Below are 20,516 nucleotides of genomic sequence, written 5' to 3' on the forward strand. Positions count from 1 at the left end.
GAAGGCAGATCTGCCTGCCACAAGAACAACAACACATATACAACAAATATGAGACCATCAGTCACGAGGGTTGATTTTTTTTTTTTATTTCAACCAACCAAACAACACCCAAACCGGTAGATAATAGTAGTATTTTTTTTCTTTTTGCCAAATGGCATTTCCTTTCCTTTAAAGACCTGATATTTTTTTTGGCAGAATAGACCTGACCTGACCTGACTGCCTCATTAGTTTTTTCTCTCGAGGAAAAAAAGTTGTAAGGGGAGGGGGAAGAAGGAGAGGGGGTTTCTTTCTTTCTTTCTTCTCTTTGCGATTTCTGAATTAAATACTACTACTACTAATCTTTTCTCCCTAATTTCATTTCCATTATCTCGAATTCAAATCGAGATCTAATAAAGGTGAATTCCCTCCTCTGATTAAACTTTTAGTTTGAATCCAAATCAAATTAAATCACCTTCTTCGTGGTTATCATCTTGTGTTTATGTTTGAATTTTAATCATTGTTGAAGGTGATTTAGTTGCATAATCATAATTTCGGATCGGCTACCCTGGGTGGGAAATATTTTTTTGCTTATATGTTATTAATCTGTTTCCTCCTTTTCTTCTTCTTAATTTCCTGATTTTAACCTTCCAATTACTAGTAGTTTATATTATTGTTCTAGAAGATCTATTCAGATGAATAAATTTGCTGTTTGTCAATTTTATATCTTGTTTTTTGTTAATATAAATGTTTTTTGTTTTCAGGTTCATAACCCTAGCCAGCTAGATAGGAGGAGTATATAACAACTGAACAGATTCTTCTTATTCAGGTGGGTGAACTTCTCCGGCGAAAGGTGAGACTCGTCCGTCTTCTCGAAAAAAAAAAACATCCTGGGAATGCTGAAAGATGAGCGTCTTTCTAGTCACGAATTCCTTCGATGAGGTTGTAGCTCCATTCTTGTTTACCCTAGATGGGATTAAGTTTATTACTATTATAAACATCATATTTGCTATCTGTTTAATACATGATGCAAGTACAAGCCCAAGGAACCGAAGAACTCTTATTTTAAACGATAGCCTTCGTGAAGACGGTTGAACTTTCTTACTATCGTAACAAATACATATATATATATATATATATATATCAAAGGGTATTATTAATTTTAGTATTTCGGTATGGATAGTAGATCGAGTATTTTGATGCATAAGTATGAAATAGGGAGATTATTAGGCCAAGGCACTTTTGCCAAAGTATATTATGCAAGGAATCTCAAGTCTGGTCAGGGTGTGGCCATAAAGGTAATTGACAAAGAAAAGGTCTCGAGGGTTGGTCTGATTGAGCAGATCAAACGAGAAATTTCTATAATGAAGATGGTTAGACATCCAAATGTTTTGCAGCTTTATGAGGTAATGGCTACGAGAAATAAGATTTATTTTGCCATGGAATATGCTAAAGGAGGCGAGCTTTTTGACAAGATAGCTAAAGGCAAGCTTAAGGAGGATGTAGCGAGGAGGTACTTCCAGCAGTTGGTAGGTGCCGTTGAGTTTTGTCACAGTAGAGGTGTTTATCATAGGGATCTGAAACCTGAGAACTTACTGTTAGATGAGAACGGTAATCTAAAAGTTTCTGACTTTGGGTTGAGTGCACTTGCTGAATCTAAGCGTCAAGATGGGTTGCTCCACACAACTTGTGGGACTCCTGCTTATGTTGCTCCCGAGGTGATCAGTCGAAAAGGGTATGATGGAGCTAAGGCTGATGTTTGGTCTTGTGGGGTCATCTTATATGTTATGTTAGCTGGTTATCTCCCTTTTCAAGATTCCAATCTGATGGAGATGTATAGGAAGATAAGTAAAGGAGAGTTTAAATGTCCTAATTGGTTTCCCCCTGACGTACGCAGGCTTCTTTCTAAGATCTTAGATCCAAACCCGAGTAGTAGGATCTCAATTGCAAAGATCATGGATAGTTCTTGGCTCAGAAAGGGCTATAATGCCGACAAGCAAAAGATCGAAAACAAGGAGTCAAGGCCACTCGAAGCTTCTGCAGAAATTTCTAGTGCTAGTGGGAGCAGCAGCAGCAGTAGTACCTCTGCTACTGAAACGACGGAAGAGGTAGCCAGAGTGACTCATTTGAATGCGTTTGATATAATAGCATTCTCTCCAGGGTTTGACCTATCTGGGTTGTTTGAGAAAAGTGATGAGAAGAGAGAAGAGAGATTTATGTCAAGGCAGCCAGCCTCAACCATCATCTGTAAGTTAGAGGATGTTGCTAGGTGTCTGAGGATGAAAGTGAAGAAGAAAGATGAAGGATTACTCAAATTTGAGGGGTCAAAAGAAGGAAGGAAAGGAGTCCTGTCAATTGATGCAGAGATATTTGAGGTCGCTGAGTCGTGTTACTTGGTCGAAATGAAGAAGTCTGGTGGTGATACCCTCGAGTATCGAAGCACCTTGAGAAATGATATTAGACCAGCTCTCAGAGACATCATTTGGCCTCCTGGTGACTGGCAACAGCAACAACAAGAGCAACATCAAGAACAGCAGCAGCCAGAACAACAAGAAGAAACCAGACAGCTGCTACCCTCATAAATATTGATACCTCAAATGCGAGCATAGCCTTGTGTTTTTTTTTTTGTTTAAAGCAAATTGTCATATTTACCTGTATAACTAATAGTAATTTTTCGTGTTTGTCTTGTATGATTGTCAGTTCTCCTTTGCTATATTGTAGACCTAGTTGTTACAGAGATCTGAAATCCATTTAGGAGTTCGATTATGAATTACTAAAATAATTGGCCACTTAATCTGAAGACATCAAGAGAATTCAACTGCTATCTTAGCTGATAAATTCCAATACATCTAGATTTAATTTTTCGTTCGCCACTATGTCAAGTAGACATGATTTCTGTAAAAGGCGGACATTTTTTTTTACCAGAACGAAACAACTATAAGAAGGGAAGTGAAGTCGATCTATTGCACATAAATAGCAGCACAGTTTCAGTATCTGCTCGAGACAGATTGAGGGAGGGGGCGGGGATAATTTCATGGGTAAATTGCTGGTTCATCAAGGAAGAAGATACCAACTCTAACTAAAAAGGAGTTTATCTAACTGCCTGCCATAGGGAACAAATTATAGTTAACTGAAAAGTTTTCTCCCCTTTCTTATATTATTTTGTGTTTCAACTTTTTCTTTTTTCATGTCTCTATCAATTAAATGACCAAAGTGACTGTACATCTGGGGTGGAAAATAGGCTTCCGACAGGATGCCTCGCGAAAGTTTTGTCTCCAACTCCTTCCACTGAGCCATGCACACCTTCTTCAGCTCCATCACCACCATCACTGCAACAACCACAAGAAATTCAATCAGCAAAATCCAGCTGAATATCCAATCACATATGGGAAAAAACAACACGTGAAAATAAATTACTTAGAAGCTAAGACAGACTGAAACATGAAAAAATTCCGAATCAACTCCAAACCAATCACAACCAGTATCATGAAAATCTTATGAAGTATTCCCTGAAAATAAAAGCACCATATAACCTTATCTAAGTATGAGTCAGGAAAAGAACAAACACCGAAGACCAATTAATTTTCACCAAGGAATTAAATATTTCCATTTCCATGCCTACCGAAATGTCTATGGGAACCCAAAATTTAACTAAGTTTCTCTTAACAATGCCTTGTGAAGGAATAAACTTCGAAATATTTTCATTTCCATGTCTACTGAAATTTCATTCCTTGATTTTCATTAGCATTCAACCTTCTCAGTGTATACCAGGAAGAGATGACAGAGAATGCCTAGGAAAGTACTAAAATGTGACAGATATAAACAAGTTGCAGCAAAATGGACTACGTTTGCCTTGAGAATTTAAACTAAGATGTGGGATGAAAACTTACTTGTTCCAACCGCTGCCAGGAGATAGTTCAAATGGATAGCGGATTGGGGATCTGACTGGACTGCCACAAGAATTGTCAGTCCGAGAAATATTCTCCACTGGAACAAATGCTGGGAAATGATTTTCTCCATTACGAAGAGATCGTTGGACTAGATTCTTCTGTGACCACAGATCGTTCTCAGTTATACCAAGCGGACTAATTGCTCTTCCAACTTGGCAGTTACGAAGGGGAATCCTCTCTGGGGAACAAGTGCCAGAAAGGACTTGTTTCTCCTTTGCAAGTGATGATAGCATATCCTTATGCACCAAAGAATGTTGGTTTGACATGTTCTCCCCTAAGGGTAACAACCAGCTAGGCCCACCTACCAAACCAAGCCCGTCTTGTCCAAGTGGAGGCGAGCTCCACATCTGCCACATTCCAGGTTCAGCCTTGCTTGATCCGTTCGCGGGTGTATGATCCTGTTTCTTTGGAGCACTTGGTGATTTGACAGAACTGTTATGCTTTTCTTCCGCAACCTTCCATCGTGACATTGGGGATTCAATGGGAGATGGCCTGGTAAACTCTGCAGAAACCGATACACTCTTTAGAGAATAAGGCTTTCCAAATTCCTTATCTGTAACGAATCCAGCCCCAATGTCTGAAGGCAAATTGTCAAGGGACTCCGAAACAGGCCCAAGTAAAGATACTGGATCAGGAATATAACAAGGGTCACTGAAAAAATCCTGTTCTTCTGGCGAATATTCTTGATGTGGTCCCACATGATGCAGTACCGAATCAGTTCTAGAGGAATAAACTGGAGTATGACTGCTTGAGACATTTAGAGACGAAGGCAGAGCTGACGTGGTCGATATCCCGAAATGGATCTGGTTATTGAAATGAGTAGTTGGTGATGCTTGGCTCAGCAGCTGCTTCCCTCTACCCACAAGATAGGGCTGCTGGTTTGGGTTACTTTCGGCATTTGCATTTGAAGTTGCAGGAACTGCAGGTGAGCGAGTAAATAACTGTTGCCATGACTTTTTGGGAGTTGAATGTGGAGGCAGCTCTGGCATAGCCTGGAAAATAGCATCTACAGTAATCAGCAACCAAAATAATGTTATGTGAGAAGAGGAAAAGTTATGGCTCCTATCCAAAAGTATATATGTAGCACAACAAATTAATAGGTTATGCCGGAAACAATAAACTAATCACTAATTTGGTAGACAAATACAGTATGGCCACGCATGTTCAGGAAATAAACCAAAAGTCGGACTTGAAGGAGAATCTAAACTTCCAAAGTAGAACAAGAACTCAAAAAACTCGAAACTTCAAATAAGAAGAGTTCCTCAACTGTTAGAAAGAACTCCATAGTTCAGAATTGTCCTATTATCTTTCAACAATCCTGAATTCGGATTCTTAGAAATAAAAAAATGTGAACAGATATACTGTTCCGCATTCAGTGTGGTACACAAAACTAGAAATTTTCAGATCAGCAAGCATGTGTGACATGTAAAACGGCACGGAGTTCATCTAGCTAGTGAACTTATAATACAAGACGTTGTTTTCCAATATGCTTCAGTATACAACTAAAATCAGCTCAAGTTTTGGAGATAATATATACTGGCCCGTCAAAACAGGTCTCTATTATACAGTATTTCAAATGAACTTAACTCGATAGGTTTCTTTTTCAGTAAACTTACCTCTCTTGCGTTGGCAGAAGACGGGACATGACCTACAGAACCATTTGGATTAGTCGTTTTAGGAACAACCTTCGCAGAAGATTGAGTATTCTTCGCAAAGAAAGTAGCTCCATTTAAAGCCTTAGAAGAAGATAGAATAGACCCCTTCACTCGATCCAGGTACCTGCCACCAGTTCCCTTGCTGATACTGATTGTACCACTTGCTTTAACAGCATTTCCTGTCTCAGAGTTCTGGAGACGAGTACTTTCTAACCCAGATTTGCGGCTACGTTTTTCAGTGTCGCTCCTCTTGTCAAACTCCCGTTTCATTTCACTTTCCTTATTGGACTTTTTCTCGAGATCCTCCACATCTGAATTACTCTTACTAGATCCTTTATCCTTGCCTCTCCTCCTTTCTTTACGTTTCCTTTCTGCATCTCTTCTACTATCTTTATGCTGTTCGGAAACTGATTCAGTGTCACGCTCCTTTTCTGCCTCCAAAATTTCACCCCGCAATTTCCTCTGCTCTTCCACCAGCCTTGCAACCTCTTCCCTCTGTTTTTTCTCTTCCTCTTCTAAAAGCTCCCTCTCTAACCTAGCCTGTCTCCTTTCTTCAGCTTTCCTACGAGCTTTTTCAACCTTGCTTTCATGAATGTAGAGACCATTTTCACCTCTCTTCGAAAACATCCTCTTGTGATCAGCAAATGAATCACTTGTTGATGAAAAAATCCTAAACATCTTTCTCCAAATCCAAGTTGTGCTCAAGAAGAAATATCCTAGAATTTTATACGGAAAAAGGAAAACACCGGATTTATCCACCATACCATTGTTACGCAATCCACATTGACTTGACCTTGCAGCAAAAGACCTAGAAACAGAATTCCTATTATCTAGCCAATCTTGGGGGCAAATCCAACCATTTTCAGACCACACCTTCCCATTCAATATCTTGCCACCCTTGTTAACTAAATCGCCAAAAATCCCAGAATTTGTACTCCCAGTAGTACCAGGAATGTCTAAAACAGGTCTTTTAGAAATATGACCACAGTATGAACACATAAATTTACCACCACCTGGGTTCTGATCCTTGTAAGGAGTAGAACAGTTTCGACATCGTTTTGTGGCCATCTTTCTTAGCTTGTGCATCTCAATAGCTTCATACCTTTTTCTCTCTCTAAGTCGGGCAATTCTACGGGTCCTCCAAATGGATAACTGGGGCATCAAAAACTCATACCAGAATAAGGTAACCAAGAGTACCAAAACACAAGCTAGCCTAGGAGATGTAACTTCAAATCTAAAACCAGGAGGCAGAAGCTGAGAAAGTGCCCAAAGAACAATAAAAGGAATCACTACCCAGGGAAGCATTGTTGCTACCCGGCGACACCACTTCTGAGCATCACAAATTATACACATTATCCACCAAAACCTAATAGTACTACCAACTTGTCAATATTCAGCCAAAAAAGAAGAACAAAACCCTAGAAGATACGAGAAATGGGTTTGGGAGGGGGGTTGCCCTAGAATCAGAAGATCCAACAACTAAACCCTAACATATGATGATGATGTTACTCCGGTGGTGGTGTCATATCATATTGAGTTATCATTTGAAGTAAAGAATATCTTTGAAACCCCTTCAAACTCAATTTACCTGAATCAAGAAACTTGTTCGTCTTCCCCCCGACCCGATTGAAACAAGTTGAATCGAGTAAATTAAATTGCCCTAAAAAAGTATCTGAGGTAATTTAATTTAATAGGGAGAATCAGAAACCAAAATTTGAAAATAAGGTTAAACACACTTACAGAGGAGGGAGAGGAGATAGATAGAGATACCTGAGCTTAGGAGGAGGAGGAAAGAAGAAAATAAAGTTTGGTTTTTTTGAGTTTTGATGATGATTTTCAAAAGCCTTTTTCTTCTTCTTCTTACAATCAGACTCCTCCGGCCCCCCGTGTCACAAGACAATATCTTCTTCTTCTTCTTACTTGCTTATTAAATCATGTCTCCTCAAGTCATTTGACTTGGGTTTGAACTCATCATGTAAGAGAGAATTACTAGTTTAAAGGCAACCTTTCTCTAGGCTGCTCTTATTGGGCCCAATTAGAAAATTGGAACCCTCTCGATCTCCCAGTTCCATTCCTATCGGACCTAAAATCCATTGTTTGTTGACCTTAAAGATATAAATAAAGTAATTTGATGGGCTTTAGGTCTCCAGTTTAAATGAACATTAAGCCCAGTAGTTTAGAATTTCAGGCGATTTATCGTGCGTATCACATCTTGATGGTGCATCAATGTCTTTGTAATGACTACGAACTCACCCTTCCAGAAACAAAAACATAGTTGTGGTTCAACAACATACTCATTTATAAACACAACAAAATTATTCTCAAAGACATGTAAGTGGATTATCTTCCTATAAAGATGCTTCTAGAAAGGTTAACCACGGCTTAAGAGGTCCTCCTGCAGAAGTTACACAATCCCAAGATTTTGATTCCAGCATTAGTCGTGTTTTCAAACAAATCTTATCGACCATCAGTAATGTCTTCCAATGGATGTTAGGTTTTAAGGGATTGCAAAGGATAACGTTTGTTGTCGAAATTGGGAAGAAATAGTTCGGCTGGTGAGTGGGACTAACCAATGACCTGGCCCAACAAAATTAACCATGCCAAGGGGAGTGTGAGTGTTTCGAGTAAATAAGGTGGGTGTACCCAAATTCGTAATGTATTTGCTATTTATAAGTGGTTTGACTCCAATTTGGCCCCAATATTAAACTTCCCAAGTATCTAAAATTTCCTTTAGGGATTCCCAAATTCCAAATGTTTTGTTATTTATATATTGGGTTAGTTCTCATTTACACCCTAATTTTTTCTTTTGATAGTACTAACCCCTAATTTTAAATGTCTAGCATATTGCTTTCAAGATTATATTGTATTTTTAGTTGTCAATTTTAAAATCAATTTTTTTTACCCCTTCTTTCATAAGTATTTCACTGATAAAAAATTCTATTCATCTCTCTCCCAGATTTCCGGTGATGTAGCGACATATCACTGGAGAATTTCTCATCACTTAGTGTCCGACCCGTCACTCAGTGTCCTTTTAACAATTATCTTTTGGCAACCACCGCTGCCACGACCGTCCTGACAAACATCTCCATCTCTATTTCTCTCTCCATCGTCTATCTTCATCTACTCTCTATATCTCTCTTGGCGAAGGGGGACAAAATTTCTAGTCAATCTCACATTGGAAGTTAAACCAGAACAAATTTTAGGGGCACACTTTTTTTTTCAATGATTCAGGACCCGAGGCCAATTGGATAAGATCTGGAGGAATTCATATTTCATCTCTCTCTCTCTCTATAGTAAGTTAAGTTGTGTAGTGTATTTATCTGAGTTTTCAACTCAGATCCTATTTTTCGCTTGGCTTATTAATAACACAAGAAATTTATTTTAAAAAAAATTGTATACTGTAGTTTTTACAGGCCAAATCAGAATCCCTTATTAAGTTGGTGGGAAATGAGAGCTGCTATCACAACTAACAGTTGGTTGTTTTCTTCACTCGACAACAATGGAGTTTATTCCTTTCAGCTTCAGGGTAACAACAACAAACCCCGCCGCTGTAATTTCAAGCTGCAGCAGCTTTCTTGTAAAATATCAGCAGCACAAGGTGGCGGTGGTGGCGGTGGCGGTGGTGGTGGTGGTGGTGGTGATGATGAGATTGAAGGAGGAGGAAACATGAGTAGAAGTAGAAGGTCTAAGGAGAGTGGGAAGATGGATGAGTATAATACTGCCATGAAGAAAATGATGAGAAATCCATACGAGTATCACCACGATCTTGGTAATTTCCTTAATTAGTACTAATTAACCCCCAATATCTATACACCTCTTGTTGAATTTATTTTGTTTACAGGCATGAACTATGCACTTATAGTCGATGATAATCTGATTGTGGGTTCACAACCTCAGAAACCCCAAGACATTGATCATCTCAAACATGACCAAAATGTTGCCTACATTTTGAACTTGCAGCAGGACAAGGATGTACTATTCTGGGGGATCGACTTGCAATTCATCCTCCAACGCTGTAAACAACTTGGTATCCGTCATATGAGAAGACCCGTAAGCTAATTATATTTCCTTCTTATTACTTTTACCTATATAATAATGTACTGACTGATGAATTTTTTATTTAAATCGAGCATTCTATATATATTTTTGTACATTATTAAAAGTGCATGCTGCAAAGTATACACCGCCTTGCTTTTTTCTATGTCCCAATCGTTGCTCGTCACACAAGAAACTGTTTAACGGATTCAATCAACTCCCTTGTCTATTTTGCTTATCCAAACAAAATTGTTTGGTTAAAATCGCCTTCTTGTCAATTTGCTGTAGCTCCCGATCACATTGCTCACTACTAAAGATCACTTTTTACCAAAGAAACATGTGCCACACCTAACTTGACTTTTTTTTTATTCATGTATATGTTTAGGCTAAAGATTTTGATCCAGATTCCTTGAGGAATGGATTACCAAAGGCTGTTTCTTCACTTGAATGGGCCATCGAGGAAGGCAAAGGAAGAGTTTATGTGCATTGTACTGCTGGACTTGGGAGGGCTCCCGCCGTTGCAATTGCTTATATGTTCTGGTTTTGTGGGATGGATGTAAGCTAGCTATTCTCTCATATGTTATATTTTACGGATTAATATGGAATGAATGAGAATTTTGTCTTTTTTAATTACGTTAAGATTCGAACATTGAGCTCTGCAGTTCAGAGATATACTCAACAGGTGACCTCTCAATCAAAGTGAGTTTCTCAATGCTTTGTAGCTCCACCAACAACGTCAATGTTGACCCATTCAATGTATTTTAGTTTAATGAAGATATAGACATGCTAAAAATTGCAGGACTCATTCAAATTTAATGGATGTCAAAGCACTGCTTGTTTCTTAACAATCTTTGTTTATTCATCATGTACGAATTTACTGAAAATGTTTCTATGGTGTTATATGTACAGCTGAATACAGCATATGAGACACTAACCTCAAAGAGGCCATGCGGCCCAAACAAGAACGCAATACGTGGAGCTACATATGATCTTACCAAGACTGAACCCTGGAAAGAGCCATTTGAGAGCCTCCCCGAGCATGCTTTCGCTGATATATCAGATTGGGAGAGAAAGTTGATTCAAGAAAAAGTTCGTGCTCTTCGTGGTACATGAAAATGTAGGTAGTAAAACTGCTATCAATTTTAGATTAGCTTAACTCAACCAAGGAAAAGAATTTTCAGAAGTTTAGTCTTTTTTTTTTTGTTGAAATCAGAAGTTTTGTCTTTAGTCCAAGAACAAAATATTACTCAGAGTCTATAGTAAGAAAAAACACGAGATACTATATTCCTCGTAAATGAACTTGTTCTAAAAATCCTGTAGGATATTAATACTACAGTAAGGTATTGGTTGAAGCAGAAGAGCTCTTTCCTCTAGCTCATGGGCACGGCCGTTGATTACTGATGGTTTATTCCAGTCATAACATAGACATGGTCCATATATATGTATGCTTGTTATATTTATTAACGCAAAAAACAAAAATAATGCTTTCATATTATTTTTTTTCTTCTTGAATACCATATAAGAATCTTCAAATTTTTAGGAGAATGGTAGAAAGGATATACCATTTCAACATGTATATTCGTGTCATTCAGTATATTAAACTGATTTCATGAATGACTTCACACGTTTTTGTTAAAGTTTTAGTCATGCACTCTCTTTCATTCATTCTATTGCCGACCTATATATTTATATATATATATATATATATATATATATATATATATATATATATATATATGTATATGGAGACTTTCTACCTGTTGCCCGTTGTTCCTTCACTACCAGCCGAACCCTGGGTCTCCATCACCACTTTCATGTTTGGTATACCATAAATAAACTAATAATTGAGCAATTCAAACACAATATGAACACAGGAAATTGAGAGAATAAAGTAGTGAAACAAAATAATCAGGGCAAAAAAGTTACATAAACCCCCATTATATTGTTTCATTTCTTCTTTTTTTCGGTGTATACTTTATTGAGAATATTTTTGTACCACGCATAATAAACAATATAAATTAATTTCGAACAATGAATGACGCGTACGTCAAGGAGTTGTCCCCATTTAAAAAAAAAAAAAGATACCCATAGTTGGCGACTTTGGAGTTTCTTATATCGATCAACATATTATATCATTCACAGATTCTTTGAATATTAATAATTGGGCCATTCTGGGCCGGATCACCTACCCGGACCCGACGACTCCGGGTCATAAACCAGGCTACTCAGCTCCGGTTTGAACTTCTTCTTCCATGTACCTTCATTAGAACGAATTTCAACCACTACCAGATTTTCCGTCATACCGTACATCTCTATTCCGACGAGTAATTTACCATTCTGACCTTCCAACATCAGTTTCCAATCCTTCTTCCTCGTCGTCAAATTCTCTCTCTTAGCCACCTCGGTAATCTTCTCCACTATTCTCTCTGGTGAATCGGCCGAGACGAATCGTTCACTCTCCACAGAGTCGTTTGAATCTTTGAACAGTCTTGATAAATCGAATCCTGAAGAAAACGAAATAATGTCGAAAGCGTTTAGAGGCCGCTGCTGATCATCGATTTCTCCTCCTCCTCCTCCTTTGCTGCCGAAATTATCAAATTCATGGAATTTCACTTCTTTGTATCCCTTTTTGAACCATGGATCACGAATGATTTCATCAACAGTGATCCTCTTTTCTGGATTTATTTCTAGGAGTCGGGAGAGAAATCTTCGGAGATCCGGAGACATCCATTTAGGGCATCGGTACTCTCCTTTATATATTTTCCGATACATAACCATGAGATTCCGATCATTAAAGGGAAGAAAACCGGCGTTAAGAACGAAGAGAATAATACCACAAGACCAGATATCAACTTTAGCACCATCATAACCTTTCTTAGCTAATATTTCAGGAGCAACATAAGCAGGAGTACCGCAAAGAGTATATAACAATCCGTCATTATGGATCTGAGATGTGACCGCACTTAGACCGAAATCTGAAACTTTCAGATCTCCTTTATCATCGAGAAGAAGATTTTCCGGTTTAAGATCTCGGTGAAAAACACCATGAGAATGACAATATCCGACAGCCGAGATCAATTGTTGAAAGTAACGGCGACTCAGATCTTCGCTGAAACGGCACTTAGCGACCTTATTGAATAACTCACCTCCTTTAACAAACTCCATGACGAAGTAAATTTTGGTTCTGGTAGCAAGAACTTCAAAAAGCTTGACAATGTAAGGATGATTCAATTGATGCATAATTGAAATTTCTCTCTTGATATTTGACATTAATCCTCCTTTTAGAATCTTCTGTTTACTTATTGCTTTAATGGCCACACTCTGTCCAGATTCAATGTTTCTAGCATGATAGACCTTGGCGAAAGCGCCGCAACCGAGTAATCTTCCGATTTCATATTTACCGAATAAGATATTCTCAGATGAAATTTCGCCGGATTCCGATACTCCGGAACCTTCTTCCAGGATGACCGGCATTAGAAAACGAAGACAGAGAGAGAGAGAGAGATTGGAAGGATGGATGGGTAATTCGTTCGTTTCTTTATTGGAGAAAGAAGGGTTTTGATATTTGTAGGCGGAGGGAGATATTGAAGGAGTTATTATGTCTCCCTTTTGTGTTTGTTTGGGGTGGGTTGGGAGAGTTAGCGAATTTGTTGTGGTGTATAAAAAGGAATGATGCTAGCGTAAGGGTTCGGGGAACCCTCTTTTCGTCACACGTGATCTTGTGGAACCGAGTAAGGGAGGGGAGATGGGCTGATTGGTTTTAGAGTCCTCTCTATCAGTCTATCTAAACAAAAATTAGGTTATTTTACAGTTTGAATGTTTGGGTGGAGATATAACAGATAAGCTTACCTATTCTAAAAGGATATTCTTCTCCTTTATCATATAGATATTACCTATAATTTTTTCTATTTTTAACAAAATAAAAATTAATTATCTATAGTAGTTATATCAAATTCAAAATTAATTTATTACAAAAGAAAAAATATATGTTTAATCAATAAAGCTAAAGATATACCATCTACATTTATTAACTCCTTTCACTTTTAAGTTGGATTTTAGGATCAATCAGTAATCATAATTTTTTATATTAAGTCTATGCATTAATAAAGTTTTTGATTCATGATTCTTTCCACTAAAAAAAACAAATTCATTGATGACACCGATTTTAAGATTCTTAATTTCAAAAAATGAAAAGATTTTATAGCTTAATATGTGCCTAGAAAGTTATCTTAAAACATAATTATGAAATGCACTAATTATCTTATTTTCGAAATCAATGAGCTAAACAGTTAGTTATCATAGTCGGAACATGAACTAATATGAGCTTTTCAGAATTAAAGGTTCTTCGAACATGAATTTATACTCAAATTCCCAACCTCAAGAACGAGGTTTGTACACTGTCAAAGGATCTTAAAATACTCATGGTAGATAAAGAATGAAGACGAGTGGTGAAATACTCGCATGCATATATAGCTAGTTTAGCCTTTTCCTTTGATATAAACTACAATAGACCTTACAAGACATTGATACAACATGAAGTAATAGCGAAAAGATTGAATAAACAATATAATAAACTGATTTTAGGACACCTTAAACTAAAGGTCCTATAGTAAGGGGTCTAAAGTCCATCTAATATACTTTTATTTTATTTACACCCAAATTTATTGCACCATAGATTTCCACTGATCGATATACTTCCAAATTGGAGTTTCTCGACGTGCAATGCCATCTTGAATTGCTCTGTTCTTCCTTGGAAGTTCCGACTCTTGACGTTATTGTTCAAATAAGGGAACAAAAACGAGCTTACCGCCTTACAAAGTCACTCTAATGAATATAAATTATTTTTTTTTTTGTTGAAAAAATATAAAGTATTTTGAATCTCTTATATCTCAAGTGAAGGGATGGTTATCTTGTAAATGACTTAAATTACATTAAGGACCATTTTTTCTCTATTTATCTTCACGGGGGGTGGTGGTCTCCTAGTCTAAGCTTGAAGACAAATCATGCACCATAAAGATATATACAGAGAGAGTACTCAAGAGTCTGAGAGATGTAAACCCCACCACCATCAACATCTCACATGACTTACCTACTAGTCTTTAATGGCTATAAACTCTATATTCTTTCCTCTTCTAGATAAACACCACATAATTTGATTTTTCACAACTCAAAAGAATAGATTCCCATGTACGCGGGGAATTGGATTTCACACATTCGTTAGTCTTCTATTCCACTATTGGAAAAGTCAAGTTTGCCGATCCTACTATCCGATAATAATATATAGTATGTATGATTGAATAAAAAAAAAAAATCCACTCCAATTTAAAGGGAGGGACATTAGTGGTCACCAACATAAACTACTCTATTCTCGTATATTTTCCAATAATGACCATATTATTTATTTCCATTTTCCACAAAACTGTATACATAAAACACATCTACTCCGGCTCCAGCTCCAGCTCTAGCTCCGGCTCTCGGTGATATTTTTTCTATTACAAGAGTAGTAGGTTTTTAACAATTCTCAAGTGTTGCAAATTCTAGAAGAAGCTGAGCTGACTTCATCTTTTTGATTTTATATATTTTTTTTCTATGAATATCTCTAGCCTTACTATTTATAAAAATAACCCATGATTCATGAGTTAGGCAAGAAAGGCGTGAATCTCATTACATATTGGAGGAGTTAATAAGAGAGATAATAACTGGTATTCAGGCGGGGGGGGGGGGGTATCCTCTCTCCCATCAAAAGGGGGGTATCCTCTCTCCCATCAAAACTCTCTCTACCTAGTTTGGTAAGGGAGGGTAATTGACAATGATATATGCTTCATTATCTAAATAAATTGTTACTCTCAAAACTTAATTACTCGGTTCTTGCAGTTTCCTTAGTCTATTATGATCTTTATTTGTAAAGACTAAAGAGATATTCAAGATTCCTCACAACCACAAAAAAATAATGAATACGTGATATTATTCTATAAACAAATTAAAATTCGACACCCGACAACATATTTATAATTAGAAAATGACATGAAATGACCCGTCAAATATGTCCAAGAAACAATATTAGCATCACACGGTAGTCCATTCTTCAATTTAGTGGCCAGGAGCTAGCTGAAATCATCCCCTCCATAACTACGGGATGTGGATTCGTTCGTATTTAGTAGATTATTAGTAACAAATTTTAGGTTTCTAGTCCAAAAATCTACCCCTAAACACACATTTAGTCCACCCTAATATTAATATAAGATTTTAAGCCAAAATAATAATTATAATGGATATTTAATCCAACTTAGTTAAAGTATGTTTATATGTCAAGATTAAAGTGTTTTTCTGTTTATTGATTCTTGTTTTGTTTCATAAATTACCTGTTATTTATTGTTAAAGTTTCATACTTTATTTCATTTTTTTCATACTTTATTTCATTTTTTTTATATGTGTTATACATAACACATTATGTATCAACAATGTTTCTTCAAAACGGAAAAGGACTAAAAACCTATTTTTTGAGAAGATTGGACCTTAAACCCTTTTTGAACTTTATTTTGGACTTAAAACCCATGGACCCTATTAGTAACCGTCCACGGTGATAAATCAACGATGATGGAGACAAATGCGTTTAAAAGTAAGACATGGAGTAGGGAACAATACTATTGATCAGGAGGGTTATGTATACACGCTATTATTATTTCCTTGAATTATATAGACTCTCCAACAATTATTGGATTAAATTATTGATTTTGTATTAAATGGAGTAACTAATTTCATTTGCTAATTATTTTGAATAGTTTATGAATTGAAAAATGAAGGCAGTACATTACAAAAGATATGCAGAATATCTTATAAGGGTTTGGAAAATAGTCAGAAGCATATATATACATGGGGAAAAGGAGGACCACTAGACTATTAGTATCCTGGATATTCATATTTCCAGCTCAATTGAATCATGGAGTTTCAACCTAAATGTAAATCAAATGGGAGACGAATAAACAAAACAGTGACTATATATCCACAAGAAACAGATCTCATGATGAATCACACGAATTAAAGAATTCATTTTTCTAGTTGTACTCCAGATAAGAAAAATAAGTGTTTATATGTAATATACGTATAGGCAAGGCATATGTAGAGTTCTTCGGTCAAGAAAGCCGAACATCAACTGGTACATGGATCCCTGCAGCTGTAGCCTCACCAAGCAGCCTTTTTGAACTATTACGTACGTCGAGAGAATAGACCCAGAAAATGTTGATCAAGTGTTAGCTAGGAATCTGAACACAAGAATGAAAATGATAGTATCAAGCAAAAGACGGTCTTACTTATTTCTCATCCTGTTAGAACATATATATATATATATATATTGAACCACCTACATTACAATAAAAATGCTAAAGTGATCATATTAGTTTGATAGTTTACTAGCTGTCATTCCAAACCAAATGAATGTACCATAAGAAACAAACTTAGAACGGACGCTACCCTGTTTAGTACAAAGGGAACAGGTATTAGTAGAGTGACCGTGCCCCATAGTTTCAAATTAAATATATATAGGGTCCATGGGTTTTAAGTCCAAAATAAAGTTCAAAAAGGGTTTAAGGTCAAATCTTCTCAAAAAATAGGTTTTTAGTCCTTTTCCGTTTTGAAGAAACATTGTTGATACATATAACACATATAAAAAAAATGAAATAAAGTATGAAAAAAATGAAATAAAGTATGAAACTTTAACAATAAATAACAGGTAATTTATGAAACAAAACAAAAATCAATAAACAGAAAAACACTTTAATCTTGACATATAAACATACTTTAACTAAGTTGGACTAAATATCTATTATAATTATTATTTTGGCTTAAAATCCTATATTAATATTAGGGTGGACTAAATGTGTGTTTAGGGGTAGATTTTTGGACTACCCCTAAGAACAAAAACAAGAAGAGAAAACTGATGGGTCGGACTAGGAAATGAAGAAATTGTCGTCAATATTTCCCCCCCAAAGGCAATTTAAATCAATGGATCATGAGATTACATATCCTTCTCAATCACTTCATTTGGAACCATAATGAAACAAAGATGCGGCAAGCTTACACCATTCTATTCTTATTAAGTTCAAATCAGACCATTATGAAAATTAAGGACAAGAGATTTGCTGCACAAAAGATCGAGATTTTAACATGAGGTATACAACTGCAACTGTAATCAAGTACTAATTTTTCTTGTAAAAGAACTCTTGTATGGATCTCTGATATACTTGTTAAGTTTGTGGTCATCCAACTCAAAACGAATTGGCAATGAGTGGAGAGGACCTATACTTTATATTATTGGTTGCTAGTTACTCATTCTCCCATGTGGGATTATTCTCACACGCCCCCTCACGTGTGGCGTTCTTTGAGCCTAACACGTGTGTTTTTTTTCTTCACAGGTGACGTGGAGCACGTGTGACTTTTAAGCCTATCACGTGTGGGCCTAGCTCTGATACCATGTTAAGTTTCTGGCCAATTGGTTTTGAGTTGGATGACCACAAACTTAACAATACTAACTAAACAAGTTTGGAGGACAAAAAAACTTTGTTAAAATACTGGACGGACTATAATGGGCTTAATAGGTTATTCTCCACAAGTATTGTTGAGTTTCACGTTACAATCGTATTACTTGTCAATGTACCACAAAGATACAAGAACTGATCAGATGGAGTTTTTTAGGGCCATGGGACATATCTTGGTTGATGCCTATAAACGATTGGGCAGCAAATTCCATCAGGACAGCAGCCAACGATGAACAAAACTGAAAAAAGACACCAAGTATGAAATGAAAACCATATCTTGTAGCTCGAGGAAAGGTGGAAATCAAGATTCAAGAGCTCAAAAGTCAAAGTACAGGTGGAACACAAAACTAAAAAGCTAAACGAAAAGGGATAACATACAAGGCAAGGGGAGCCATTCCTGCAGCAAACAACGAGACAGAAAGCTGGCCTAGAGTGGCACAACCTAATCCAAATAATTTCATTACTCTAGTTCATGTCAACGACAAAACTGTAATAATTAAGATTAACCAATGCAACCTTCACAAGCAAAAGAGAATGTCTGATCGGAAAGTTAACATCAACATCATTTGGTAGTTAGTAGTTACTCAGGAGTCAAGACTACTTGGCAACCAAGAAAGTTTGTCATACCCAAAGGGAGAACTCGATTTACATCCAACCACGATTACTCCAACCTGCAGAATTAGCAGTACTACCTCCACTAAGATATAGACCCGGAGTTGCCAAAAAAAAAACACACAAAAATTACAAAGGAGTGAAGCTGACCTTCAAACTAGAAGTAGAAGCTGAGTTTCCAGCAGAGAAGGAATCCATAGAATGAAGAAAACAACAAAGGACACACTGAAAAACCTCTATATCAAAACCAAAGCCTGAAATTAATTTCGAAAAACACTTTGTCACATGAGTAGAAAATTCAACTCTATAGAGCTAGAGCAAATTTTTGTATTTAGAAAAGGTAACCAGAAAATGTATAACTATAAAAAAGGTCACTGTCATCGGAAACAATCACACAAATGTTAAATGATGTTGTAGCATGTATAATTAGCTAATAAACCCATATATAACTAGGAAGAGTAAGCAATTAAGGATCATGAAGTTGAGAATCCTGAATTTTGCTGCTACTACTTACAAGACACACCAACCATTCAAAATGTCATATAACACCATTCGAGACGGATACCACTAAAGATTAACTTCATACTAAGTTATGGTGTGAAGCTCACTTTGGTTGAGCGATAATATATATATATATATATATATATATATATATATATGTATTTCCCCGCTAGAGAGAACGTATGGCTGAACCTAAGATAGAGAATTTAAGACAAACCACATATAGGAAAGGATACCCACCCGAAAATGTAAGAGGTATAACCTAATTTAGGGGTCTGAAATAGTACCAATACTTAGAAGAGGTATAGTTTGTACCAATACCTCCTCACAGGAGTCGAACCTAAGATCGTAGGTTATATGACCAACTACTCTATTTACCAACTCTACTACTCAAACGAACCTTATATTTTTGTGAAAAAAAAAATACATACAACTATCTATATATACTAATGTTAGTACAAATTGGGGACCCCTAAATTTGAGGGTCCTAGGCGGTCGCCTAGATCCAAGGTCAGCTCTGTTGCAAACCAACCTTGATTTCAAACAAAAATCATGTTATTTGACTTTTGTACTTGAAGTTTTAGTGGCAGTTCAATAAAAAGCTGTAATACCCTCGTACTAGTTTGAGTTTGAGGCCTAACTTCAGTTCTGGAACGGGTCGATCCATGTCCTTTAGAGCTAGGTGCCAATAGATGATTGACTATAAGGTCCATCTCCTCTTTAGAGAGCGAATAACAATTTAGCCGGGTGCCTTTAGCTGGATTCTATATTGAAACATGTTCTATATAATATCACTTCACATCAATTTTGACTTTGCTAAAGTAATAATATCCTGAGTGTTATGTTTTTGTATGAAATTCGATATTTGTAGGTAAATTTTCAGACTAACTGGTTTGAAATCATGCTTCTTAATGACGGGTCTCCCATTAATAAAATTGATCCCTGAAACAATTTTTTTCTTTTCAAGTATGGAAAACAAGGAGTTTGGTAGCAAAACTAGTGGGTGTTATGAAATGTATATTAAAGTCATCTTAATTGGTCCATGTTGGCAGGCCAGCAAGCACATATGGTAGAATTAATTTGGATGTTGTTAGAAGATAATGGGCGCAACTTAGTTCGTGTCTTGAGAACTGGTCTACTTCTCCTTATCAATTCCTAAAAGCCCACCCATCTAATAATATAGTACTAGCTAGTAGTATAATTTGTGGACAAGTTCTTGGAACATCACATATTCTTGTACAAATTCACCTCCT

At 36.6% G+C, this 20,516-nt stretch overlaps 4 protein-coding genes across 11 annotated transcripts; 2 read left to right on the forward strand and 2 right to left on the reverse strand.

Moving 5' to 3' along the window:
• The first annotated feature begins 65 nt into the window (after window positions 1-65).
• LOC147546800 (CBL-interacting protein kinase 18-like) lies at window positions 66-2,755 on the forward strand. The gene is made up of 2 exons (XM_086632380.1): window positions 66-395; window positions 741-2,755. The coding sequence occupies exon 2, from the start codon at window positions 1,152-1,154 to the stop codon at window positions 2,556-2,558; it is 1,407 nt and encodes a 468-aa protein (XP_086488506.1). The 5' UTR covers window positions 66-395; window positions 741-1,151; the 3' UTR covers window positions 2,559-2,755.
• Window positions 2,756-3,102: 347 nt separating this feature from the next.
• LOC147546801 (uncharacterized) lies at window positions 3,103-7,658 on the reverse strand. 7 transcript variants are annotated; one of them, XM_086632377.1, is made up of 5 exons: window positions 7,352-7,530; window positions 7,170-7,241; window positions 5,543-6,947; window positions 3,867-4,918; window positions 3,103-3,305 (listed from the first exon to the last, which is right to left on the reverse strand). In XM_086632377.1, exons 3-5 carry the CDS (start codon window positions 6,932-6,934, stop codon window positions 3,173-3,175), a joined length of 2,577 nt encoding a protein of 858 aa, XP_086488503.1. In that variant the 5' UTR covers window positions 6,935-6,947; window positions 7,170-7,241; window positions 7,352-7,530; the 3' UTR covers window positions 3,103-3,172. The 7 variants fall into 7 exon arrangements, with proteins under 7 accessions (XP_086488503.1, XP_086488500.1, XP_086488504.1 ...); XM_086632374.1 differs by having other exon boundaries at window positions 7,170-7,253; window positions 7,352-7,509; XM_086632378.1 differs by having other exon boundaries at window positions 7,322-7,479.
• A 986-nt stretch (window positions 7,659-8,644) lies between these two features.
• On the forward strand, window positions 8,645-11,106 carry LSF2 (dual specificity protein phosphatase (DsPTP1) family protein). 2 transcript variants are annotated; one of them, XM_086632385.1, is made up of 5 exons: window positions 8,645-8,874; window positions 8,986-9,350; window positions 9,423-9,631; window positions 10,002-10,172; window positions 10,526-11,106. In XM_086632385.1, the coding sequence occupies exons 2-5, from the start codon at window positions 9,029-9,031 to the stop codon at window positions 10,727-10,729; spliced, it is 906 nt and encodes a 301-aa protein (XP_086488511.1). In that variant the 5' UTR covers window positions 8,645-8,874; window positions 8,986-9,028; the 3' UTR covers window positions 10,730-11,106. The 2 variants fall into 2 exon arrangements, with proteins under 2 accessions (XP_086488511.1, XP_086488510.1); XM_086632384.1 differs by having other exon boundaries at window positions 8,745-9,350.
• Window positions 11,107-11,494: 388 nt separating this feature from the next.
• Window positions 11,495-13,396, reverse strand: SR1 (serine/threonine protein kinase 1). The gene has a single exon (XM_086632381.1). It carries the CDS (start codon window positions 13,088-13,090, stop codon window positions 11,798-11,800), a length of 1,293 nt encoding a protein of 430 aa, XP_086488507.1. The 5' UTR covers window positions 13,091-13,396; the 3' UTR covers window positions 11,495-11,797.
• Window positions 13,397-20,516: the final 7,120 nt, after the last annotated feature.

This window comes from Eschscholzia californica, unplaced genomic scaffold (genome assembly GCF_041429995.1).
Source record: "Eschscholzia californica isolate CP2 unplaced genomic scaffold, dmEscCali1.0.p SCAF_4, whole genome shotgun sequence".
NCBI classification, from domain to species: domain Eukaryota; kingdom Viridiplantae; phylum Streptophyta; class Magnoliopsida; order Ranunculales; family Papaveraceae; genus Eschscholzia; species Eschscholzia californica.

What these genes read in the sequence shown, in the direction of transcription:
- SR1 (XM_086632381.1), bottom strand. Translation starts at nt 13,090, where the DNA reads ATGCCGGTCATCCTGGAAGAAGGTTCCGGAGTATCGGAATCCGGCGAA.
- LOC147546800 (XM_086632380.1), top strand. Translation starts at nt 1,152, where the DNA reads ATGGATAGTAGATCGAGTATTTTGATGCATAAGTATGAAATAGGGAGA.
- LOC147546801 (XM_086632373.1), bottom strand. Translation starts at nt 6,934, where the DNA reads ATGTGTATAATTTGTGATGCTCAGAAGTGGTGTCGCCGGGTAGCAACA. An exon ending in CTTCTGCCAACGCAAGAGAG is followed by an intron (nt 4,919 to 5,542) that starts GTAAGTTTACTG and finishes GCTATTTTCCAG; the next exon opens with GCTATGCCAGAGCTGCCTCC. An exon ending in CCTGGCAGCGGTTGGAACAA is followed by an intron (nt 3,306 to 3,866) that starts GTAAGTTTTCAT and finishes TGGTTGTTGCAG; the next exon opens with TGATGGTGGTGATGGAGCTG.
- LSF2 (XM_086632385.1), top strand. Translation starts at nt 9,029, where the DNA reads ATGAGAGCTGCTATCACAACTAACAGTTGGTTGTTTTCTTCACTCGAC. An exon ending in TCCGTCATATGAGAAGACCC is followed by an intron (nt 9,632 to 10,001) that starts GTAAGCTAATTA and finishes GTATATGTTTAG; the next exon opens with GCTAAAGATTTTGATCCAGA. An exon ending in TCTGGTTTTGTGGGATGGAT is followed by an intron (nt 10,173 to 10,525) that starts GTAAGCTAGCTA and finishes TTATATGTACAG; the next exon opens with CTGAATACAGCATATGAGAC.